The 20,406-nt window shown below is 36.1% G+C and overlaps 1 protein-coding gene across 6 annotated transcripts in view; it reads left to right on the top strand.

The window, feature by feature from the left end:
* PCDH9 (protocadherin 9) overlaps window positions 1-20,406 on the top strand; it is a 1,103,318-nt gene that overhangs the window by 584,058 nt on the left and 498,854 nt on the right. Inside the window, exon 3 of one of the 6 annotated variants that reach the window (XM_043891812.1) lies at window positions 6,726-6,830. The exons of the other annotated variants lie outside the window; for them this stretch is intronic. Coding sequence (XP_043747747.1) covers window positions 6,726-6,830 — 105 coding nt within the window. The remainder of the gene's footprint in view (window positions 1-6,725; window positions 6,831-20,406) is intronic. 6 annotated transcript variants of the gene reach the window in all.

Here is a 20,406-nt window from a genome sequence, read left to right as displayed (position 1 = left end):
AAATTCTATTGGCCTCAGTGGAATCATCCTTATCCTAATCCAACTTCACTTTCTTCTCCTTGGTGATTCCATATTTCACATTCTTGCTATGAAATATCACCTTTTATTTGGTTCTGATTTTATTTTTCAATGCAACTGCTACTTGTTAAATACAGCTTGTTGTTTGTATGTTGGCTTTCCTGAGTTGTATATTATTTTCCAGTTTTACCTGTGTTTGGGCTTCCCTGGTAGCTCAGCAGGTAAAGAATCTGCCTGCAGTACAGGAGAACCCGGTTCAAGTGCTGGATAGGGAAGATCCCCTGGAGAAGGGATAGGCTACCCACTCCAGTATTCTTGGGGTCCCTGCTGCCTCAGGCAGTAAAAGAATCCACCTGCAATGTGGGAGTTATGGATTTGATCCCTGGGTTGGGAAGATCACCTGAAGGAGAGCATGGCAACCCACTCTAGTATTCCTGCCTGGAGAATCCCCATGGACAGAAGGATCCTGGTGGGCTATAGTCCATCCAGTGACAGAGTTGGACTCGACTGAGTGACTAAGGCATGGCACATTTGAATTCTAGCCCTGTATCCTCAAAGTTAAACTCTCTAGTCTGATTTCCATCATTTACAGCTTCTAGCAATTTTTTTTTTCATTTTTTAAAAATGAGGACACATAGAAATTTATTTAATGAATAAAACAACCAAAAATGATCATTTAAGGAAACCTGGGCCTAAACTCTCAAAACTATATTATTGTAATCATTAATTTAAAGTAACGATAACCCTATATGCAAAACAGAAAAAGAGACACAGAAGTACAGAACAGACTTGAACTCTGTGGGAGAAGGTGAGGGTGGGATGTTTCGAAAGAACAGCATGTATATTATCTATGGTGAAACAGATCACCAGCCCAGGTGGGATGCATGAGACAAGTGCCTGGGCCTGGTGCACTGGGAAGACCCAGAGGAATCGGGTGGAGAGGGAGGTGGGAGAGGGGATCGGGATGGGGAATACGTGTAAATCTATGGCTGATTCATATCAATGTATGACAAAACCCACTGAAATGCTGTGAAGTAATTAGCCTCCAACTAATAAAAAAAAAAAATAATAAAGTAAGCTTTTAGCAAGACCTAAAAAAACAATTCCTTGACTTATGGGATACAATAAGAATAAAGTAAAACAATTTTATTTTAATAGGCTAAATTAGCTATTCCAGGTCAACCAACGGTGTTCCCTATGAAGTTATTCAATGACCCACAGTAAGGGCAGCTCTAGCGTCATCAACTGATGCTTACCAATGTCATGCTGGAAAAGGCAGAGAGGAGGAATTTTGAATCTAACATGCAAGTTGGTTTGTAAGTCAAACACGTGACCATACACAGCTGAAGAAGTGGTGAAAAATATGGTCTTAGATGGGCAATAATTGCCGGCTACAACTTTATTATTATCAAATAAGCAGAGAACAGAACTTGTTGTACAATTACCAAGATCCACCTTGATCCCTTTGACATAGAGAAAAATACGATTTTTGAACAAGAGTATCAGGCTATGGTTTTTCCAGTAGTCTTGTATGGATGTGAGAGTTGGACTATAAAGAAAGCTGAACACCAGAGAATTGACACTCTTGAACAGTGGAATGGAGAAGACTCTTGAGAGTTCCTTGGACTGCAAGGAGATCAAACCAGTCAATCCTAAAGGAAATCAGTCCTGAATATTCATTGGAAGGACTGATGCTGAAGCTAAAACGGCAATACTTTGGCTACCTGATGTGACTAACTGACTCATCTGAACAGACCCTGATGCTGGGAAAGATTGAAGACAGGAGGAGAAGGGGACAGCAGATGATGAGATGGTTGGAGAGCATCACTGACTCGATGGACATGAATTTGAGCAAGCTCCAAGAGTTGGTGATGGACAGGGAAGCCTGGCGTGCTGCAGTCCATGGGGTCGCAAAGAGTCGGACATGATTGAGCAACTGAACTGAACTGAACTGATGAGGTTTAAAAATGAATCTTAAAAACATAGGAATTGGAACTAACAGTCCCATTATGTGCAGCTGATTTGGTTCATTCTGGTATGCATCAAAGATACTTCTGCAAAATACCTGTTGACCTCCTTGATAGTAACGTGTGAGGTTATGGACCTTTTATCTTTCTGTTATCTTTAATAATGAACACTGGTGAATCATCCAATAGAATTCCTGAAATTATTTATATTGTTCAGACTTTATAATCTTGTATGATAGACACTTTAATAAGGTAACTCATGTATGACAAAAATATCCATTTATCTTAATCTTCTTCATAATATACTTGATTGTTCATTGCTCTAATATGCTACAATTTGGCAAACATGTTCATATTCATCTTACTTATATTCCTCATCATTTTTAGATATACTAATTCTGAACTGACAAATTGTTTCTTTTTAAGAATTTAATATACTGCTTCACCCACAATAGGCATTTAATTATGAGTATGTAGATCTAAGTTTAATTTTAGGCTACCTTAATTTCAGCCATATCTTCACTCCCTTGAGTAATATAGCTGTTTACTCTGACCTTCTGCAGCTCCATGGTATTAATCAAGATATGACCAAATATACTCAGCACTTGTTATTAATAAGGTACCCTGCTGAGAACTTCAAGGGGTGCAAAAGATTTTGACATGTACAGAGAGCCACTCAAGTGCAGAGGTCTCCTGTTCCATAGTCACTGGAACAAAGCCCTGGAGAATTGCCCTGTATGTGTTGATTTCTCATTAATTGTAATTTTCCCCTTGTGCTCTTTTATTTTTTTGTTCATCCTTATTTTCCTGGACGTTTCCAAATCTAGGGCATATACTTTTTATTTCCTCAGGTGATAGATTTATAAGATTCCTCTCCTGCATTCTCCAATACTTTAGACCCCCTGATTTCAGTTGGTTTTATAGTTCTTTTAGAATATACTGACTATATTCTAAATCAAAAATGCTTTTTCACATTAAAGAAAGTTAAGCAAGAGGGATCTGCAAAGCAGCCGACACCTATTTTTTGTGACAAAAATACTTATCCCTTTATTTAGCAAAGTGTTATACAATACAGTGGAAAGATGAGTTTTAATGCCAAAAGTTCTTTTATTCCCAACTGCAATACATTATTTCAACTGAACAGACATATACTGCATACTTACAATATGTCAGTCAGTCTCTTAACTAAGTACTGTAGGTTCATAAAAGAATAGGACAGTCCTAGCTCTAAAAAGTATTTATAGTCTGCTATCTCTGTGGTATAGTTAATCTAGTAAATTGCTCTTCTTGCTGTCCAAGGGACTCTCAAGAGTCTTCTCTAGCACCAACTATTTTCTTGGCTAGTACTTCTCACAAATAAAATAAGGCAATGAATTACCAACTTGATCTATGGTTTTAATCCAGAAAGAGCTATTCATTTTAGTTTTTAAAATAAATTATTGATATATTTTTACTTATATCAGTTTCATCTGGTTAATGCATTTATTACATAATTAGGCACCAGCATCTTGCTTCCTTAGGAATTCTCAAGGATTCAGGATTCCTATAGCATGTATAGATTAAGTATGCTGCTGCTGCTAAGTCGCTTCAGTCGTGTCCGACTCTGTGCGACCCCATAGACGGCAGCCCACCAAGTTCACCCGTCCCTGAGAGTCTCCAGGCAAGAACACTGGAGTGGGCTGCCATTTCCTTATTCGATGCATGAGAGTGAAGTCATTCAGTCGTGTCCGACTCTTAGCGACCCCATGGACTGTAGCCTACCAGGCTCCTCTGTCTGTGGGATTTTCCAGGCCAGAGTACTGGAGTGGGTTGCCATTTCCTTCTCCAAGATTAAGTATAGAATGACATATTTTTCTTTTCATAAATGTGTATTGAAAGCTTGGACTACAAGATTTGCTTCAGAAGTGAGTTGACCCCTTCCCTGCCACAGCAATGTCTGCTCACCCACACACATCCAAACAACTCTTCCAGCAAAGAGCATGATGGAAAAGTCAGAAAACTGCTCAATGAAGAAAGAGAAGTTCAGGAAGAAACAGAGGACAACTGCATAATACTGGAAATTAGAAGAAAAAAAAAAATAATTAGTGAATTTCTAAACTAACAAAAACATGAAAATGTTCACAATTTTAATTTGTCCCCATGTGTGTTTTTGGCAGTTTTGATTGCCTGGACGTCTTATATCTAAACAAATTATGGCATATTTTGTGCTTTCTTGCCACACTGCTTAAAGCACGAGAATAGTATCATTTATTTAGCATGGTTAAGCAGTGTTGAGCTTTGGGTCAATGAATTAAAACTTTTAATATGTAGAGCTGATTTGAGAGTGGGAATATTGTCAGCACAAGTGAAGCAGGGAGAATGGAACAGACAGATGGCTCTGCTCACCCTCCAGTCAGGGTCCTCTGAGCCAGTTTTCTTAATTGGATGACATCTTCCCATTAATTTTTATTTTAAGCGGAGCATTCTTCTAACAAAATTGTACTGAGAACCAACTAAAGAATATTTGGGGATACAGATATGAATCTGTATCATGTTTTTCTTCTTATCAATTCTCATTCGAGATTTCTTTGTTAATTTCTTTCGTGTTCGTTGTCACCAGCACCAGACCACAAGTTCTAAGTTCCCCTGTTCACTGCCCACCTACCAACAGGTCACCAACTGCAAAGAGTGAAAGCAAGAGTAGAGCTGTGGCAGCCAGTGTACACATGTGGCTTTTAAAATGCAAATTAGTTAAAATAATTTAAATTAGCTAAATAAATCAAACATTTGGTTCCTCAGTTGTACTTGCAATAAATCAACTGTTCAATAGGCACAAAAAGCTGGTGGCTACCATACCGGGCAGTGCAGGAATATGTCCATGATTATGTTGAAAACAGTGCAGCGCTGCTTTAGAATGAATGACATTTCAGTTGCTTGCTTTTGAGAGATTGCTACAATACTTCAGAATTGTTAAGTTACCATAGAATTGTACAAATCATACACTACTGGTGTATGAACTTAGTGAGATTTTGTTTTTAACAGTAAGAGCAAGAGATTTTAATAATGGAAGGATTTTTTAGGCTAGTTTTTGTTGTCCTTTTTTATTAGTTTAAAAAAGTGAATCATTGTTACTTTATGCCTTGACATTTAAAAACTTAGATTTATATATTACAAACCTTGCTCACTTCTCCCAGAGAAAATTTCTCTTTGAAGTCATTGGGAGATCCAAACAGTAACAGGAGATAGAAGAATTGTGCCAGGGGGCAAAACGCCATTCCTTTTCATGTGTCTATAAAATGAAATAAAGTATATTTGATTAATTGCGAGTCTATTTGCTCTACTTCAGAACTTGCAAGGTACCTATGTTATTATGAAATATAGATGCTAAGGAAAACTTCAGTCCCTGAAGAAGGGGTGGGAATGTTAAAAGGCAGAGGAGAGAACTTAGTAAAAACATAAAGGAAAAGGATTAGAATGCCTGGTCTATTGTTAGCTGTTATAAACTGGTGTTTTACGCAGAATTGAAGTGTTCCTTGTGTTTCTGCTAGTTCCTGTTTTTCTTCATGAATGAGTACTCATTCAATACAAATGCTATACAATACACTTAGATGTAAAACACATCATCCAGCCTCCAAAGCTTCCAATGTTAGTTTGTTATTAATACTACAGACACCCCTGCTTCCTTTTGCTAATCTTTACAGATATAATTATGCTCATTTCATTTTCATATTTATTCTGAAATTTAATTTCTGAGCCTCCTTATGTTTATATTGAGTAAAACATATTTAGATTTTAAAAAAAAACTAAAGATATACTTTTTGTTTTAATGGATTAATTTCAGCTGATTATATTTGTCATCTTTTGTTATAGTAGATGTTCTTTGGCATTCTAATTTATGCTTTTATGATTTCTCTTTTCTTTCTTTTTACAGTGATGGATTTGGGGGGATGAGAGATATGGCACTTTATTGTCATGAAAACAAAGGCAGCTTCAGTGATGGAGGGTGTGGAGAGAAGCAGAAAGCACTTCCTAGTTGAGGCCTCTTTTACACAATGAGGAGATGCTTTCTCTGCCCCTCCAGGCCTTCCATTAGCAGTGACAGGGCAATAGGCCACCTTCATTCCCCTGATGCGAGCTTGGGGAGTTAAGCCCTCTGGCAGAAAGTCCCCACTTCTACTCCCACAGCACACGTCCTACCTTCCCATGCCCTCTGCTCCATTTGCACACACCCACAGTAAAGTAAGACACATACTAGGTGTTTAAAAGCTATCTCTTCTCCGAAAGGATAGTACAGCCTTACCCGATTGAAAAGGGAATGTGCTTTGATTTTGACTGTGGACTGAGGAAAAGATATACATAGCATTGTGTCTCAACTCCTGGCCTGTGAACACTGCACTTACCTGCAAGGCTAAGAAAGCTTCCCCAGCCACTTTGTATAACCTCTGATAGATGTCAACCCCAAGGATAGGATACAGAGTAGGGCAACATGCACATGAATGCTTTACACTGGCTCTAGAAGACTAGAAGTTGTCCCTGGCTCACCGGCAATACCATGCTTGGTGTGGTGTTGTGAGGGGTAACCTCAGCCGCACCAGAACAAGGGAGGTATTGGAGAACACCAGGCTGAAGAAGAAGGCAAGACAGTGACAGTCTCTCCCTCTCCTCCTTACACACACATGCACACAGGGGTTTTCGACTGTGAAGGCACAAAACCGTTGCAGGGATCTCAGTGCAGTGGTGTGCTCTTTCTCTTTCCCACAGAGCCAAGCCTTGGTGGGGAGGTCTGTCCAGTCCTTGAGTAAGAGGCAAAGTTTGTTAGGAAAGACAGCTGAAAGCAGCCCGACTAGGGACAGAAGAGGAGGCCATGTAAGAGATTCTCTCTTGTTTATCTTATCTTTTAGTGTGTAATTTATTTAAAATGTTGATTAACATTTCCAACTTTTCTTTTATATCACCATTTTATGTTCCAATAAACTGATGAGTTTGTCCAGGACTGATTTCATGGATGTGTGATCCAGGCAGTTGCCCAGAACCCCACCTGTGGAGGGACTCTATGCTTGATTTAATGCTCAGCTATTGCCATCTTGGAATTCCTAATACTTTTGGACAAAGGGCCCCATATTCTGCAACGGGATCCAGAAATTATATAGCCAGTCCTGATTTATCTTATCTGGGCTTCCCTGAGGGCTCAGTGGTAAATAATCCTCCTGCCAATGCAGGAGACACAGGTTCAATCCTTGGGTTGGGAAGATGCCCTGGAAAAGGAAATGCCAACCCACTCCAGTATTCTTGCCTGGGAAGTCCCATGGACCGAGGAGCCTGGAGGGCTGCAAAGAGTCGGATATGACTTAGTGACTAAACAACAACACAGAACAATAAAATTTATCAGATTAGCCTCAGACGCATCTTTTGTTTCTCCCTGATCAACTGCTACTTTTGATCTGTTCTTAAGCATTCTCTATGTACTTCCTAAATACTTCATATATCTAATTGCCTCCGTCCTTCTTGCCATTTCCTTATATCAGGACAACATAATCTCCCACATAGACCATTGTGTATATAGTGCATATATATATATATATACATATATATATATATATATATATGCACACACAGAGAGACAGAGGTTGACAAAATGATTTTTATTGTACTGACACTGTTTTGTGCTTATTCTGGCAGGGCGTTTTTGTTGTAGAATCTAGAACTAACAGGGAAGTGATGGGTCAGTGTCTGGTGTCTGTGATTCTCGAGTAGATTTATTTCCCAGTTGATTATGTTCCTAAAGCATAACTTAAACCAGAGGATTGTTTGCAACCTAGAGGCATGTATGGTAAGGGATAAGTGGCCAACTTCTAGTACAGACATGAACCCTGAGTTTAGGCATTGTGCATATTCACCTTAAAATATGTTAGAGACATCTTCTAAACTCTGGTATTGAAATGGGAAAGATGATATTGTACTGTGTTTAAGATGACTGATTCTGGAATTAAATTGAATTGCAATGGTACCAACCTTTCTTAATATGATTATATCCTTGGCACCTAAATTACAGTTTTCTCATGTGCAAAATCAAATTGTAATGTTTATGTAATAGTGGTTTTCTAAGGATAAAAACATATAATTGACAGATGGTAAGTGCTTCATAGATGATTGTTGATTATGTTGTAGTATTTGTTGTTATTATTCCTGGGGTGGGTGCTGGAGGGTGCAGGTGGATTTGATCATCCTGGCATCACAGCTGTTGATTATCAAAAATACCTGCAGAACTTAAAACAGGTATATTTGTTATATACTGCAGATGTCACTAGAATGCTCCCCACACTCATATCATATTATTAGTAGATAATGGCAGTTAGAAGATGAAATTCTGTGTGCTGCTAAAGAGTCAATTATCTAGATGAGGGGCTTATCTACCTGTGTTTAAATGGGTGTCCATCCTCTATGTTTTGATGATGATGACTGTAAATGAGGGTCTACCATTTCATCAGCAATAGTACAATTTTTATCATTGGTTTCCACTTCTAGAAAGTTATCTTAGAGATACTTGAACAGTCTGGGTAGTTTCAGAACTGGAGAAAGTTCTGAACCTCACTTAACTACTGTGCATTCAACATCTTCAGGAATGAATTTGACTTTTGACAACAGCATAAACCAATTGAGACATGCACAAAATAAAATTGATCTCATTAAAGGTGTCCAAACAATAATGAAACCTAATTCTAAAAGAATCCATGTATTGTTATTGGTTTAGGTCTCTATAATTCCTAACAGCTGTTTAAATCATTAGGATAAGCCTTATCAATGTATAATCAGCACTCTAAAGCTAACCTTCCTCTAAAATATAAATTCACAGTTTGGCGTAGATCAGCAATTCAAGTTTTTCTGCTTGGATGTGCATGTGCAATACGAAAGAAACCAAAATATGAAGGTCTAATGAACTGGCTTTAATAGTTTCCTTACCTTCTTAAATGTTTTTGTTTTAACTGGTTTTACCACACTATTTCCTGAACTACGTTGAAAAGTTCACAGCATCAATGCTAATGGTCTCTTTCTAATTACTGCATAATGAACAACATCTGACAGTGCAGTTTTAGAGGTTAGACACCACAATTAGTGATTATCTTCATATTCTTATGAAGCAGAAAAATCTTGTCTTCCATTATAATATGGAAATTACACATTTATACATGTGCTTCATTGTATGTGTCTGTGTGTGTAAATGCCTATAAATTATACCTTTAAGATATTTCATTTAGATTATACACATATACAAACACATACACTGGGAGAAAAGACACTACTAAATAATTAAATTCTCAATTTTTTTGTCAAAAGCTTCATTTACAGTTTAATATATTCTCTCATAAGTATATCTAGCACTGATGGATCATCTTTTTCTCTCCAGGGTGCAGTTTGAACAAAATACACATATGATCACAATAAAAATACTCTAATGAAAAGCATTAGGGTTATGTCATATAGATGACAGATTTAGGCATCCTATTTTTCAGCATAAATACATGGTTCTGCATGACATTTTTATAATATTATTTTTACACTTTGATATTTAGGAGGGAAATGAGCAAGTATTCTACCGAACTATGTAAGTTGGGGAGGAGGGACAATATTTAGTAATTCTAAGCACTTATTATATAAACTGTCAAACATAATATTTCTTACTTCTAATACTGGTTCTCTAAAACAAAAATCATCTTTTATTAAAGTAATTAAAAAAATTAATGTGGTTTTGGTTATACACATTTTGATTTGCCTTTCTGGAGTGAAAATATTGCTATTTATTTTTAAAGAAGTCTTATGCCAAATGGCCTTATTAAAAGAAGAATAGATGAAATAATAACTTTTAGGAAAATAACCCTACTTATATTTGACATAAATGAATATATTTATATTCATATTTCTCAGAATTTCATTTTAGGAATTTCGGGTGAGTTTCTGTGCCTGTTTGCTTTGGAGACATTTTACTAGATGGCACAAGTCCCTTTATTATTCCTTTTCTGTCATCCCTATATCTCCTTATTCTGTTTATTATTTATTTATTAATTATTATTCCTAAAATTAAAGTTTGCATCCATATTTGAACATTCTTTTTATTCCTCCTATTAACATTGCCATATAGTTAAGTGTTAATAAGCAGAGTACAATACAAACATTCTCATTACATTCTTCGTAATTTTAAGTTAAAAGAATAGACAAATGAGAAATATGTAAAAGATACTCATAAGGCCAAATGAATGGAGACAGAATGAAGTAAAAAAAAAATGATTCAACTGAATATATCATTGTGTTGGGAAAAATGGCAGGAATGAATCAGTAGTATTTCCGTGAGGAGAAAAGATCAATAAAGGTATAGAAAAAAACATTTAAATTTTATAAAAAGGAGGTAATTGGGAGCCAGTGAAAGGATCTAACAGGGTAGTAATGTGCTGAGCAAAGTAAAAATGTTCTCCATATTGGCAAATCTTAATCATTTCTTGCTGTGATAATTAATAGACAACTACACACTAGCCACTCACCTGCTCTGAACACAAATTTTACTTTATGTGCAGAAAAAATTACCCTTTCATGCACACATAAAACATATATGCAATTTCTCCAAGGGATGGAGGAGATGTTAGATATCTGCCTTGGAGGAAATAATTATTATTAATTTAAGATTAACTTACCATAGACAGACTGTTAGCATTCCTGTTTTATCTAAACACAGCCATGTGAGGGCACAAGGCTGTCAGTGTGTTGGTGGAAGCTCTCCCACTGTTCCCAACAGCTGCTGAAATCACAAATATTTCAATCCTATTAATTCAACATGAAAAAGTCATTAGCATTGTACTGAGGTGTTGGAACCAGCTCACTCCTGCTTGGCTGATCTCTCAAGTCATGTTAGGAAATCTGCTCAGGAGCAATTTACTCTTTGTTAAATAAAGCCTATTATTCGGGTCACATTTTGTGAAGGTGTTCCTTTTGCTTGTCTATGACCAATTTAATTTAAGAAAGAAATTGAGAATTAAGAACTTGAGAGGAGGGGCTTTCTTTCTGTTATGGATCTCTTCAGATATATACTTAAAAATTATAAAATTTTTAAACGAATAAGAAATCATGACACTGTTATCATCATCAAGAGTAATAACAATTAACAATTATTTAGCCCTCATTAAATGCAAAGCCTTGGTCTAATCACTGAAAATTTGTTAACCCTCTTTGTTAACATGTCCTTATGGATTAGGTATTATTATTCCCATTCTCCAAATGAAGAAAACTAAGACACAGAAAGAAGTCAATTACTTAAAGTAATATATCTTATAAATCATGGAGCCTGAATTTGAATTCAGACAGTCTGGCTGTTGAGTATATATATTCACTGTATATAGCTGAAGGTAAAAAATAAAACAAAAGAAAAAGTGAAAAGAAACCAAAACCTTTTCTCTACAAGATATTTACAAGCAACCTCATTTTATTTCTGTAAGTGAGGTAGTGGCTAGAAAATGCCAAAACTAATATAAGTTTGAGACATCAGATTTATAAAAGTCAACACGACACTGGTTCAACTGGGACTAGAAGCTTTATTTCCTTTAAGTCTAAAAGTCTGTCTATATTTACCTTGGAAGAATAACATATTGAACAGAACATGATTCTTTATATCTGAGTTTCTTCCTTGTATTTATGTTGCAGATAATAAGGGATATGGGGGGATAATATGATAAAGGTTAATTCTGCTATACAGCATCTGTTTACTATATAAAGTAAAAGGATGACACACTTGACTTTATGTGTAATTAAGTTTTAGTAGTAAATCCTGTGTGAACATGTGCTATGTGTTATGGATGTTGGAAGTCTAACACAATTATAATGTTCAGTAGGAGATTTGTTGCATACCTTTTATTTAGTCGTGAGCTTCTCTAAATATAGTGATTCACTGGTAATCCTGATTAATCTCTATTTCAGAGTCATGTTTTAAAGTCCATATTCATAGTTTAGGACATTTAAGTCAAATATAGAAAATGTCTATCCTCATTCCCTTTTTCTCGTACTTTTTTTTTTTTTTTGGTCTCTGTTTCTTGTGAAAAGTGACAGTGAAGGTTTCTCAGTCATGTCCAACTCTTTGCAACCCCATGGACTATACAGTCCATGGAGTTTTCCAGGTCAGAATACTGGAGAAGGTAACCTTTCCCTTCTCCAGGGAATCTTCCTAACCTAGGGATTGAACCCAGGTCTCCTGAATTGCAGGCAGATTCTTTACCAGCTAGCCACAAGGGAAGCCCAAGAATACTGGAGTGGGTAGCCTATCCCTTCTCTAGCAGATCTTCCCAAAACAGGAATCTAACAGGGTCTTCTGCATTGCAGGCAGATTCTTTACCAACTGAGTTATCAGGGAAGCCCTCTTATGGACATGTTTATTTGCCCAGCTGACCTGAAGTCACATTAATGGCAGACACTATGTTTTTGTTTTTGTTTTATAATTTATTTATTTATTTTAACTGGAGGCTAATTACAATATTGTGGTGGTTTTTTTGCCATACATTGGCATGAATCAGCCAGCAGTGTACATGTGTCCCCCCATCCTGGACATCCCTCCCACCCCATCCCTATAGGTTTTCCCAGAGCACCAGCTTTGAGTGCCCTCCATGCATCGAACTTACACTGGTCATCTATTTTACATATAGTAATGCACATGTTTCAATACTGTTCTCTCAAATCATCCCACCCTCACCTTCTCTCATAGAGTTCAAAATTTGTTCTTTACATCTGTGCTTTTTTTTGTTGTCTTGCATATAGGGTCATAGTTACTGTCTTTCTAAATTCCATATATATGCTTTAATATACTGTATTGGTGTTTCTCTGACTTATTTCACTTTGTATAATAGGCTCTAGTTTCATCCACCCCATTAGAACTGACTCAGATGCTTTATTTTTTTATAGCTGAATGATATTCCATTGTGTTTATGTACCACAACTTCCTTATCCATTCCTCTGCCTTTTTACATCTAGGTTGCTTCCGTGTCCTAGCTATTGTAAACGGTGCTGCAATGAACTTTGGGGTATATGTGCCTCTTTCAATTCTGGTTTCCTCTGTGTGCATGCCCAGCAGTGGGGTTGCTGAGCCACAGGGCAGTTCTAGTTCCAGTTTTTTAAGGAATCTCCACACTGTTCTCCATAGTGGCTGTACTAGTTTGCATTTCCACCAACAGTGTAAGAGGATTCCCTCTTCTCCACATCCTCTACAGCATTTACTGTTTGTAGAATTTTTGATGGCGGCCATTCTGACTGGTGTGAGTTGGTACCTCATTGTGGTTTTGATTTGCATTTCTCTGATAATGAGTGATGTTGAAAATCTTTTCCTGTGTTTGTAAGCCATCTGTATGTCTTCTTTGGAGAAATGTCTGTTTAGTGCTTTGGCCCCTTTTTGATTGGGTATTTTATTTTTCTGGTATTGATTTTCATAAGCTGCTTATATGTTTTGGAGATTAATTCTTTGTCAGTTGCTTCATTTGCTATTATTTTCTCCCATTCTGAAGGCTGACTTTTCATCTTGCTTATAGTTTCCTTCATTGTGCAAAAGCCTTTACATTTGATTAGGACCCTTTTGTTTATTTTTGTTTTTATTTCCATTACTCTGGGAGGTGGGTCATAGAGGATTTTGCTGTGGTTTATGTCCAAGAGTGTTCTGCCTATGTTTTCCTCTAAGAGTTTTATAGTTTCTGGTCTTCCCTTTAGATCTTTAATCTATTTTGAGTTTGTGTGTGTGTGTGTGTGTGTGTGTGTATGTGTGAGTGTATAGTATTAGAAAGTGTTCTAGTTTCATTCTTTTACAGGTGGTTGACCAGTTTTCCCAGCACCACTTGTTAAAGTGATTGTCTTTTCTCCATTGTTTGTTTTTGCCTTCTTTGTCAAGATAAGGTGTCCATAGTGAAGTCGCTCAGTCGTGTCTGACTCTTTGTGACCCCATGGGCTGTGGCCTACCAGGCTCTTCCATCCGTGGGATTTTCCAGGCAAGAATACTGGAGTGGGTTGCCATTTCCTTCTCCAGGAGATCTTCTCTCCTCAGGGATTGAACTCAGGTCTCCTGCATTGTAGGCAGACGCTTTACCATCTGAGCCACTAGGGAAGTCACAAGGTGTCCATAGATGCGTGGATTTATCTCTGGGCTTTTCTATTTCATTCCATTGATCTATATGTCTGTCTTTGTGCCAATACCATAGTGTCTTGATGACTGTGGATTTGTGTATAGTCTGAAGTCAGGAAGGTTGATTCCTCCAGATCCACTCTTCTTTCTCAAGATTGCTTTGGCTATTAGAGGTTTTTTGTGTTTCCATACAAATTGTGAAATTCTTTGTTCTAGTTCTGTGAAAAATACAGTTGGTAGCTTGGTAGGGGTTATGTTGAATCTATAGATTGCCCTGGTTTGTATACTCATTTTCACCATATTGGTTCTTCTAATCCATGAACATGGCATATTTCTCCATCTGTTTGTGTCATCTTTGATTTCTTTCATCAGTGTTTTATAGTTTTCTATATATAGGTCTTTTGTTTCTTTAGCTAAATTTATTCCTAAGTATTTTATTCTTTTCATTGCAAGGGTGAATGGAATTGTTTCCTTAATTTATCTTTCTATTTTCTCATTGTTAGTATATAGGAATGCAAGGGATTTCTATGTATTAATTTTATATGCTGTAACTTATACTATATTCATTGATTAGCTCTAGTAGTTTTCTGGTGATATCTTTAGAGTTTTCAATGTAGAGGATCATGTCATCTGCAAACAGTGAGAGTTTTACTTCTTCTTTTCCAATCTGGATTATTTTTATTTCTTTTTCTTCTCTGATTGCTGTGGCTAGGACTTCAAAAACTGTGTTGAACAGTGGTGGCCACTCTTGTCTTTTTCCTGATTTTAGAAGAAATGTTTTCAAGTTTTTGCCAGTTAAGATAATGTATGCTGTGGGTTTATCATATATGGCTTTAATTATGTTGAGGTATATTCCTTCTATGCCTGATTTCTGAAGAGTTTAAATTGGTGTTGAATTTTGTCAAAGGCTTTCTCTGCATCTATTGAGATAATCATATGGTTTTTACCTTTCAATTTGTTAATATGGTGTATCACATTGATTGATTTTCAAATATTGAAGAATCCTTGCATGCCTTGGATAAAGCCTACCTGGTCATGATGTATAATCTTTTTAATATGTTGTTGGATTCTGTTTGCTAGAATTTTGTTGAGGATTTTTGCATCTATGTTCATCAGTGATATTGGCCTGTAGTTTTCTTTTCTTGTGGCATCTTTTTCTGGTTTTGATATTAGGGTGATGGTGGCCTCATAGAATGAGTTTGGGAATTTATCTTCCTCTACAATTTTCTGGAAGAGTTTGTGTGGGATAGGTGTTAGCTCGTCTCTAAATTTTTAGTAGAAATCACCTTTGAAGCCAACTGGTCCTGGGCTTTTGTTTGTTGGAAGATTTTTTATTACAGTTTTGACTTCCATTTTTGTGATGAATCTATTAAGATTTTCTCTTTCTTACTAGTTCAGTTTTGGAAGGTTATATGTTTCTAAGAATTTGTCCATTTCTTCCAAGTTGTTTATTTTACTAATATAATTGCTCATAATAGTCTCGTATGATCTTTTGTATTTCTGTGTTGTCTGTTGTGATTTCTCCATTTTTATTTCTACTTTTATTGATTTTATTCTTCTCCCTTGTTTTCTTGATGATTCTGGCTAATGGTTTGTATGTTTTATTTATCTTCTCAAAAAACCAACATTTAGTTTTGTTGATTTTTGCTATAGTCTCCTTCACTTCTTTTTCAATTATTTCTACTCTGATTTTTATGATTTATTTCTTTCTATTAACTTTGGGGTTCTTCTTTTCTTCCTTTTTCTAGTTGCTTTGGGTGTAAAGTTAGGTTGTTGTTTTCATATTTCTCTTGTTTCTTGAGGTAGGCTTGTATTGCTATGAACCTCCCTATTAGCATTGCTTTTACTGAATCCCATTGGTTTGGGGTTGTCATGTTTTCATTTTCATTTGTTTCTGTGCATATTTTTATTTCCTTTTTTATTTCTTCCATGATTTGCTGGTTATTCAGAAGTGTGTTGTTTATCCTCCATATGTTTGTATTTTTAATAGGTCCCCCCTGCCTTTGGTTGACACCTAATCTCACTGCACTGTGATCAGAAAAGATGCTTGACATGATCTCTCTCTCTTTTTTTTCTTTTTAATTTATCAAGGCTAGATTTATGGCCTAGGATGTGATCTATCCTGGTGAATGTTCTGTGTGCATTTAAGAAAAAAGTGAAATCCATTGTTTGGAGGTAAAATGCCCTATAGATATCAACTAGGTCTATCTGGTCCATTGTATCACTTAAAGCTTGTGTTTCCTTGCTAATTTTCTGTTTTGTTGATCCATCCATAAATATGAGTATGGTATTAAGTTCAGTTCAGTCACTAAGTCATGTCTGACTCATTGAGGCCCCATGGACTGCAGCACACGAGGCTTCCCTGTCCATCACCAACTCCTGGAGCTTACTCAAACTCATGTCCATTGAGTCAGTGATGCCATCCAACCATCTCATCCTCTGTTGTGTACTGTTAATTTCCCTTTTCATACTTGTTAACATTTGCCTTGCATATTGAGGTGCTACTATGTTGGGTGCATATATATTTATAATTGTAATATCTTCTTATTGGATTGATCCTTTGATCATGTGTAGTGTCCTCCTATGTCTCTTATCATGGTCTTTATTCCAAAGTCTATTTTATCTGATATGAGTATTGCTACTCCTGCTTTCTTATGGTCTCTGTTTGTATGAAATATCTTTTCCAGCCCTTCACTTTCAGTCTGTATGTGTCCCTAAGTTTGAGGTGGGCCTCTTGTAGACAGCATATTTAGGGGTCCTGTTTTTGTATCCATTTGGCCAGTCTGTCTTTTGGTTGGAGCATTTAACCCTTTTAATTATTTACATTTAAGGTAATTATTGATAAGTATGATCCTATTACCATTTACATTGTTGTTTGGGGTTCATTTTTATAAACTGTTTCTGTGTTTCTTGTCTAGAGAAGATCCTTAAGCATTTATTTGGTGGTGCTGAATTCTCTCAGCTTTTGCTTGTCTATAAAACTTTTGATTTCTCCTTCATATCTGAATGAGATACTTGCTGAATAGAGTGATCTTGGTTGTAGGTTTTTTCTTTTTCATCACTTTAAATATGTCCTGCCTTTCTCTTCTGGCCTGAAGAGTCTCTATTGAAAGATCAGCTGTTATCCTTATGGGGATCCCCTGTGTGTTATTTGTTGCTTTTCCCTTGCTGCTTTCAATACTTGCTGTTTGTGTTTGATCTTTGTTAGTGTGATTGATATGTGTCTTGGCATGTTTTGCCTTAAGTTTATCCTGTTTGAGACTCTCTGGGTTTCTCAAACTTGGGTGGCTAGTTATTTCTCCATTTTAGGGGAGTTTTCAACTGTTATCTCCTCAAGTACAAGTATTTTCTTTTTGTCTTCTTCTGGGACAACTATGATTCTAATCTCATGACCCCATTTATTTTTTTGTTTCTCTCCTTACAGATTTTTTAAATTATAAAATTATTTTAAAAGTAATAAAAATATGATAAAATAAAACAATGAAATGAGGCATGATAAAATTGTATCTGTTAAATTGCTTAATCCTAAGCTAAGTCAAGTCACTTCAGTCGTGTCCGACTCTGTGCGACCCCATAGACGGCAGCCCGCCAGGCTCCGCAGTCCCTGGGATTCTCCAGGCAAGAACACTGGAGTGGGTTGACATTTCCTTCTCCAATGCATGAAAGTGAAAAGAGAAAGTGAAGTCACTCAGTCGTGTCCGACTCTTTGTGACCCCATGGACCACAGCCTACCAGGCTCCTCCATCCATGGGATTTTCCAGGCAAGAGTACTGGAGTGGGTTGCCATTGCTTAATCCTAAGAGAAGTCTTATTATGACTTTTGAAAATTTCTGGCTGTTCTTCCAAGTTATTTCTGCACCGTCATGTAGTCTTAATATACTTAATGTATAGATCCTTCTCAAGAAATGAGTGCCTTGCCCTTAAATTAGTCCTTAAACATTCTCATGCACACTTGCCCTTAAATTAGTCCTTAAACATTCTCATGCCCACCTTTCCTAAAAGTAACTAGTGATCCCCAAGAGAAGACCCTGTTAATTATTCTAAGATAGACATGTTTTAGATGGTATTTATAGAGGTGAATTTTGCAGAATCCATGAACTTGTGACATTGATTACAAAGGAGTGTGTATATCTCAGTTTGAGAGCAGAAAAGCTATTCTTTAAGAGACATGAAGACTGGACAACTGTGTCCAGGCTAAATTTGTCCATTTTGAATTACTATGAATCATAATAGAAAACCAGAGAAAACCAAATGCAAGCAAATGTGTGTTTTTCTACGGCAAAGAGTAATAAGAAAAGAACAGATGAGTATACATATTTTTTTAAATTTCTGAGTGCAATTTCTATAAAGCTACTGTTTTTTGATTTATGAATAAAAACTAAAAATATTTTATACGTTTCAGTTGTTAATATTTTATTAAAATTATTGATTAAATAAGTAGGAATTTTGTACAAAACACTACCCTGAGTCTTATGTGAGAAAAATATATAGGCTCCAGTGCTTTTTCTCTCAGAAAATTACATTTTTATTGCTTTATATGTAAGACAAATGATCCTGAAATGTTACCAGATAAAAAAGGTAGCAGCTTTTAAGGGTCAATTCAGGAGAAAGACCTCTGGGGGGTTGTGTCATTAGTTACATTTTTAAGGATATAGCTAGTCTCTGCATGACAGATTGGATTCAGATAGATGTGAAGAAAGTGTAAGTGTCCAGAAATGGGAACTTCATGAGCACAAGTAGAATTGAGATTTTCCTAAGCATCTTTGAGGTAAAGAGAACAAACCTTACAAACTCTTACTATGTGACTCATGCTTGGGTGTGTTAAAATCTTTTGGACTAGCTATCTATTTTCAAAGTCTGAACCAACATTTATACTCTCAATTAGTTGCTACCCTAAAACCTATTTTGTTCTTAAATTATAAGGTTGTTTTTTTTTTTTTTTTTTTTTGCTATGGCTGCTATAGAAAAATATCACCACAACAAAACGCAAAATAAGACAGTTGACTAACATAACAGAAATTTATTTTCTTATAGTTCTGGCAGGTTTGATTTCTCCTGAGGCCTCTCTCCTTGGCTTGGGATGTTGCCTCTGGTTGTGTCCTCAGGAGGTCTTTCTCTGTGGCCCCACATCCCCATATCTCTGGATGTCCAAATTTCCTCTTCCTGTAAGGACACCCATGACCCTGGAATAGGGTCCACCCTAACAGTAATCATTTTAACTTAAACACCTCTTATTTTCAAATGCAGTCATCTTCTGGGCCTTAGAGCTTCAGCATACAAATTATGGGGGAATAAAATTCATCCCATAACAAAGCCCAAGTTTGGGCTTTAGGGAAATAAACATTCTAAATATATTAAATTATAATAGCATATTAAGTTTGATTAATAATAACATTAAATTTAATTATTAATAATATAAAATATTTAGATAAAATATTTAATATACTCAACTAACTTTTATTGAGTATGATGTTTCAGCATATATACTAAATATTTTAAAATCTATTACACCTCATTTAATCTTTACAACTGCTTCATGAAGAGGCAAGAGTAAAAGCCTCAGACTCAAATTCATGAAATTCTGACTCCAAATCTATTATTTTTTCTACTGTAGATTTCTATATATTCCCCACATTTGCCTGCTCTAGAATGTTTGTGATTCTATTCAAGTTAGTTTGCCTAAATATGTTTCTGTACATGTATAATTATATACACATCTAAATGTATGCAATTGTATACGGTATGATCTAGTCTTGTGCACAAAGCATAAACAATATATAATTTATAAGACATTTTCTGATTTCTCATAAACCTCTCCCTATTTTAATAGTTTGAAACCTCCCCTATCTTAATGGTTGAGGCTTAGTTACATAACAAGTGCTTGATAATTAAACTTTACATTATATTTTGGAGCATCTTGACAGCATGTTGTGTCAAATGAAAGTAGTAGAAGCTGCCTGAGATTTTACAGCTGCCCTAATTAGCTGATACTCTTGAACCTTTGAGAAGTCAAAAGCACAATCTGTTGTAGATATGATTTTTCACAGAACACTACCTGCTATTAGTAAGATATTTGGGTTCACAGAAAGTGTCCAGAGCTGTATTCATGTAATTAGACAAGCTATTCCTTGTGTTTTAGCTAATCATGCTAATTAAAATTACATACACTCTTAGCTTTAAGATATTTCGGTCTTAATCAGCTCAGGTTCAAAATAGATTTAAAAGCTGTGTTAGCAAGAAAGAAACAGCATTTGGTAGTCTTTCTCAGTGTGGGATTTGAAATGGAGCTGGCTATGAATTCTG

Source organism: Cervus elaphus, chromosome 30 (assembly GCF_910594005.1).
Source record: "Cervus elaphus chromosome 30, mCerEla1.1, whole genome shotgun sequence".
Classification (NCBI taxonomy): Eukaryota; Metazoa; Chordata; class Mammalia; order Artiodactyla; family Cervidae; genus Cervus; species Cervus elaphus.
Note: the sequence above shows the minus strand (reverse complement) of the source record. Positions and strands in the feature narration are given on the sequence as shown.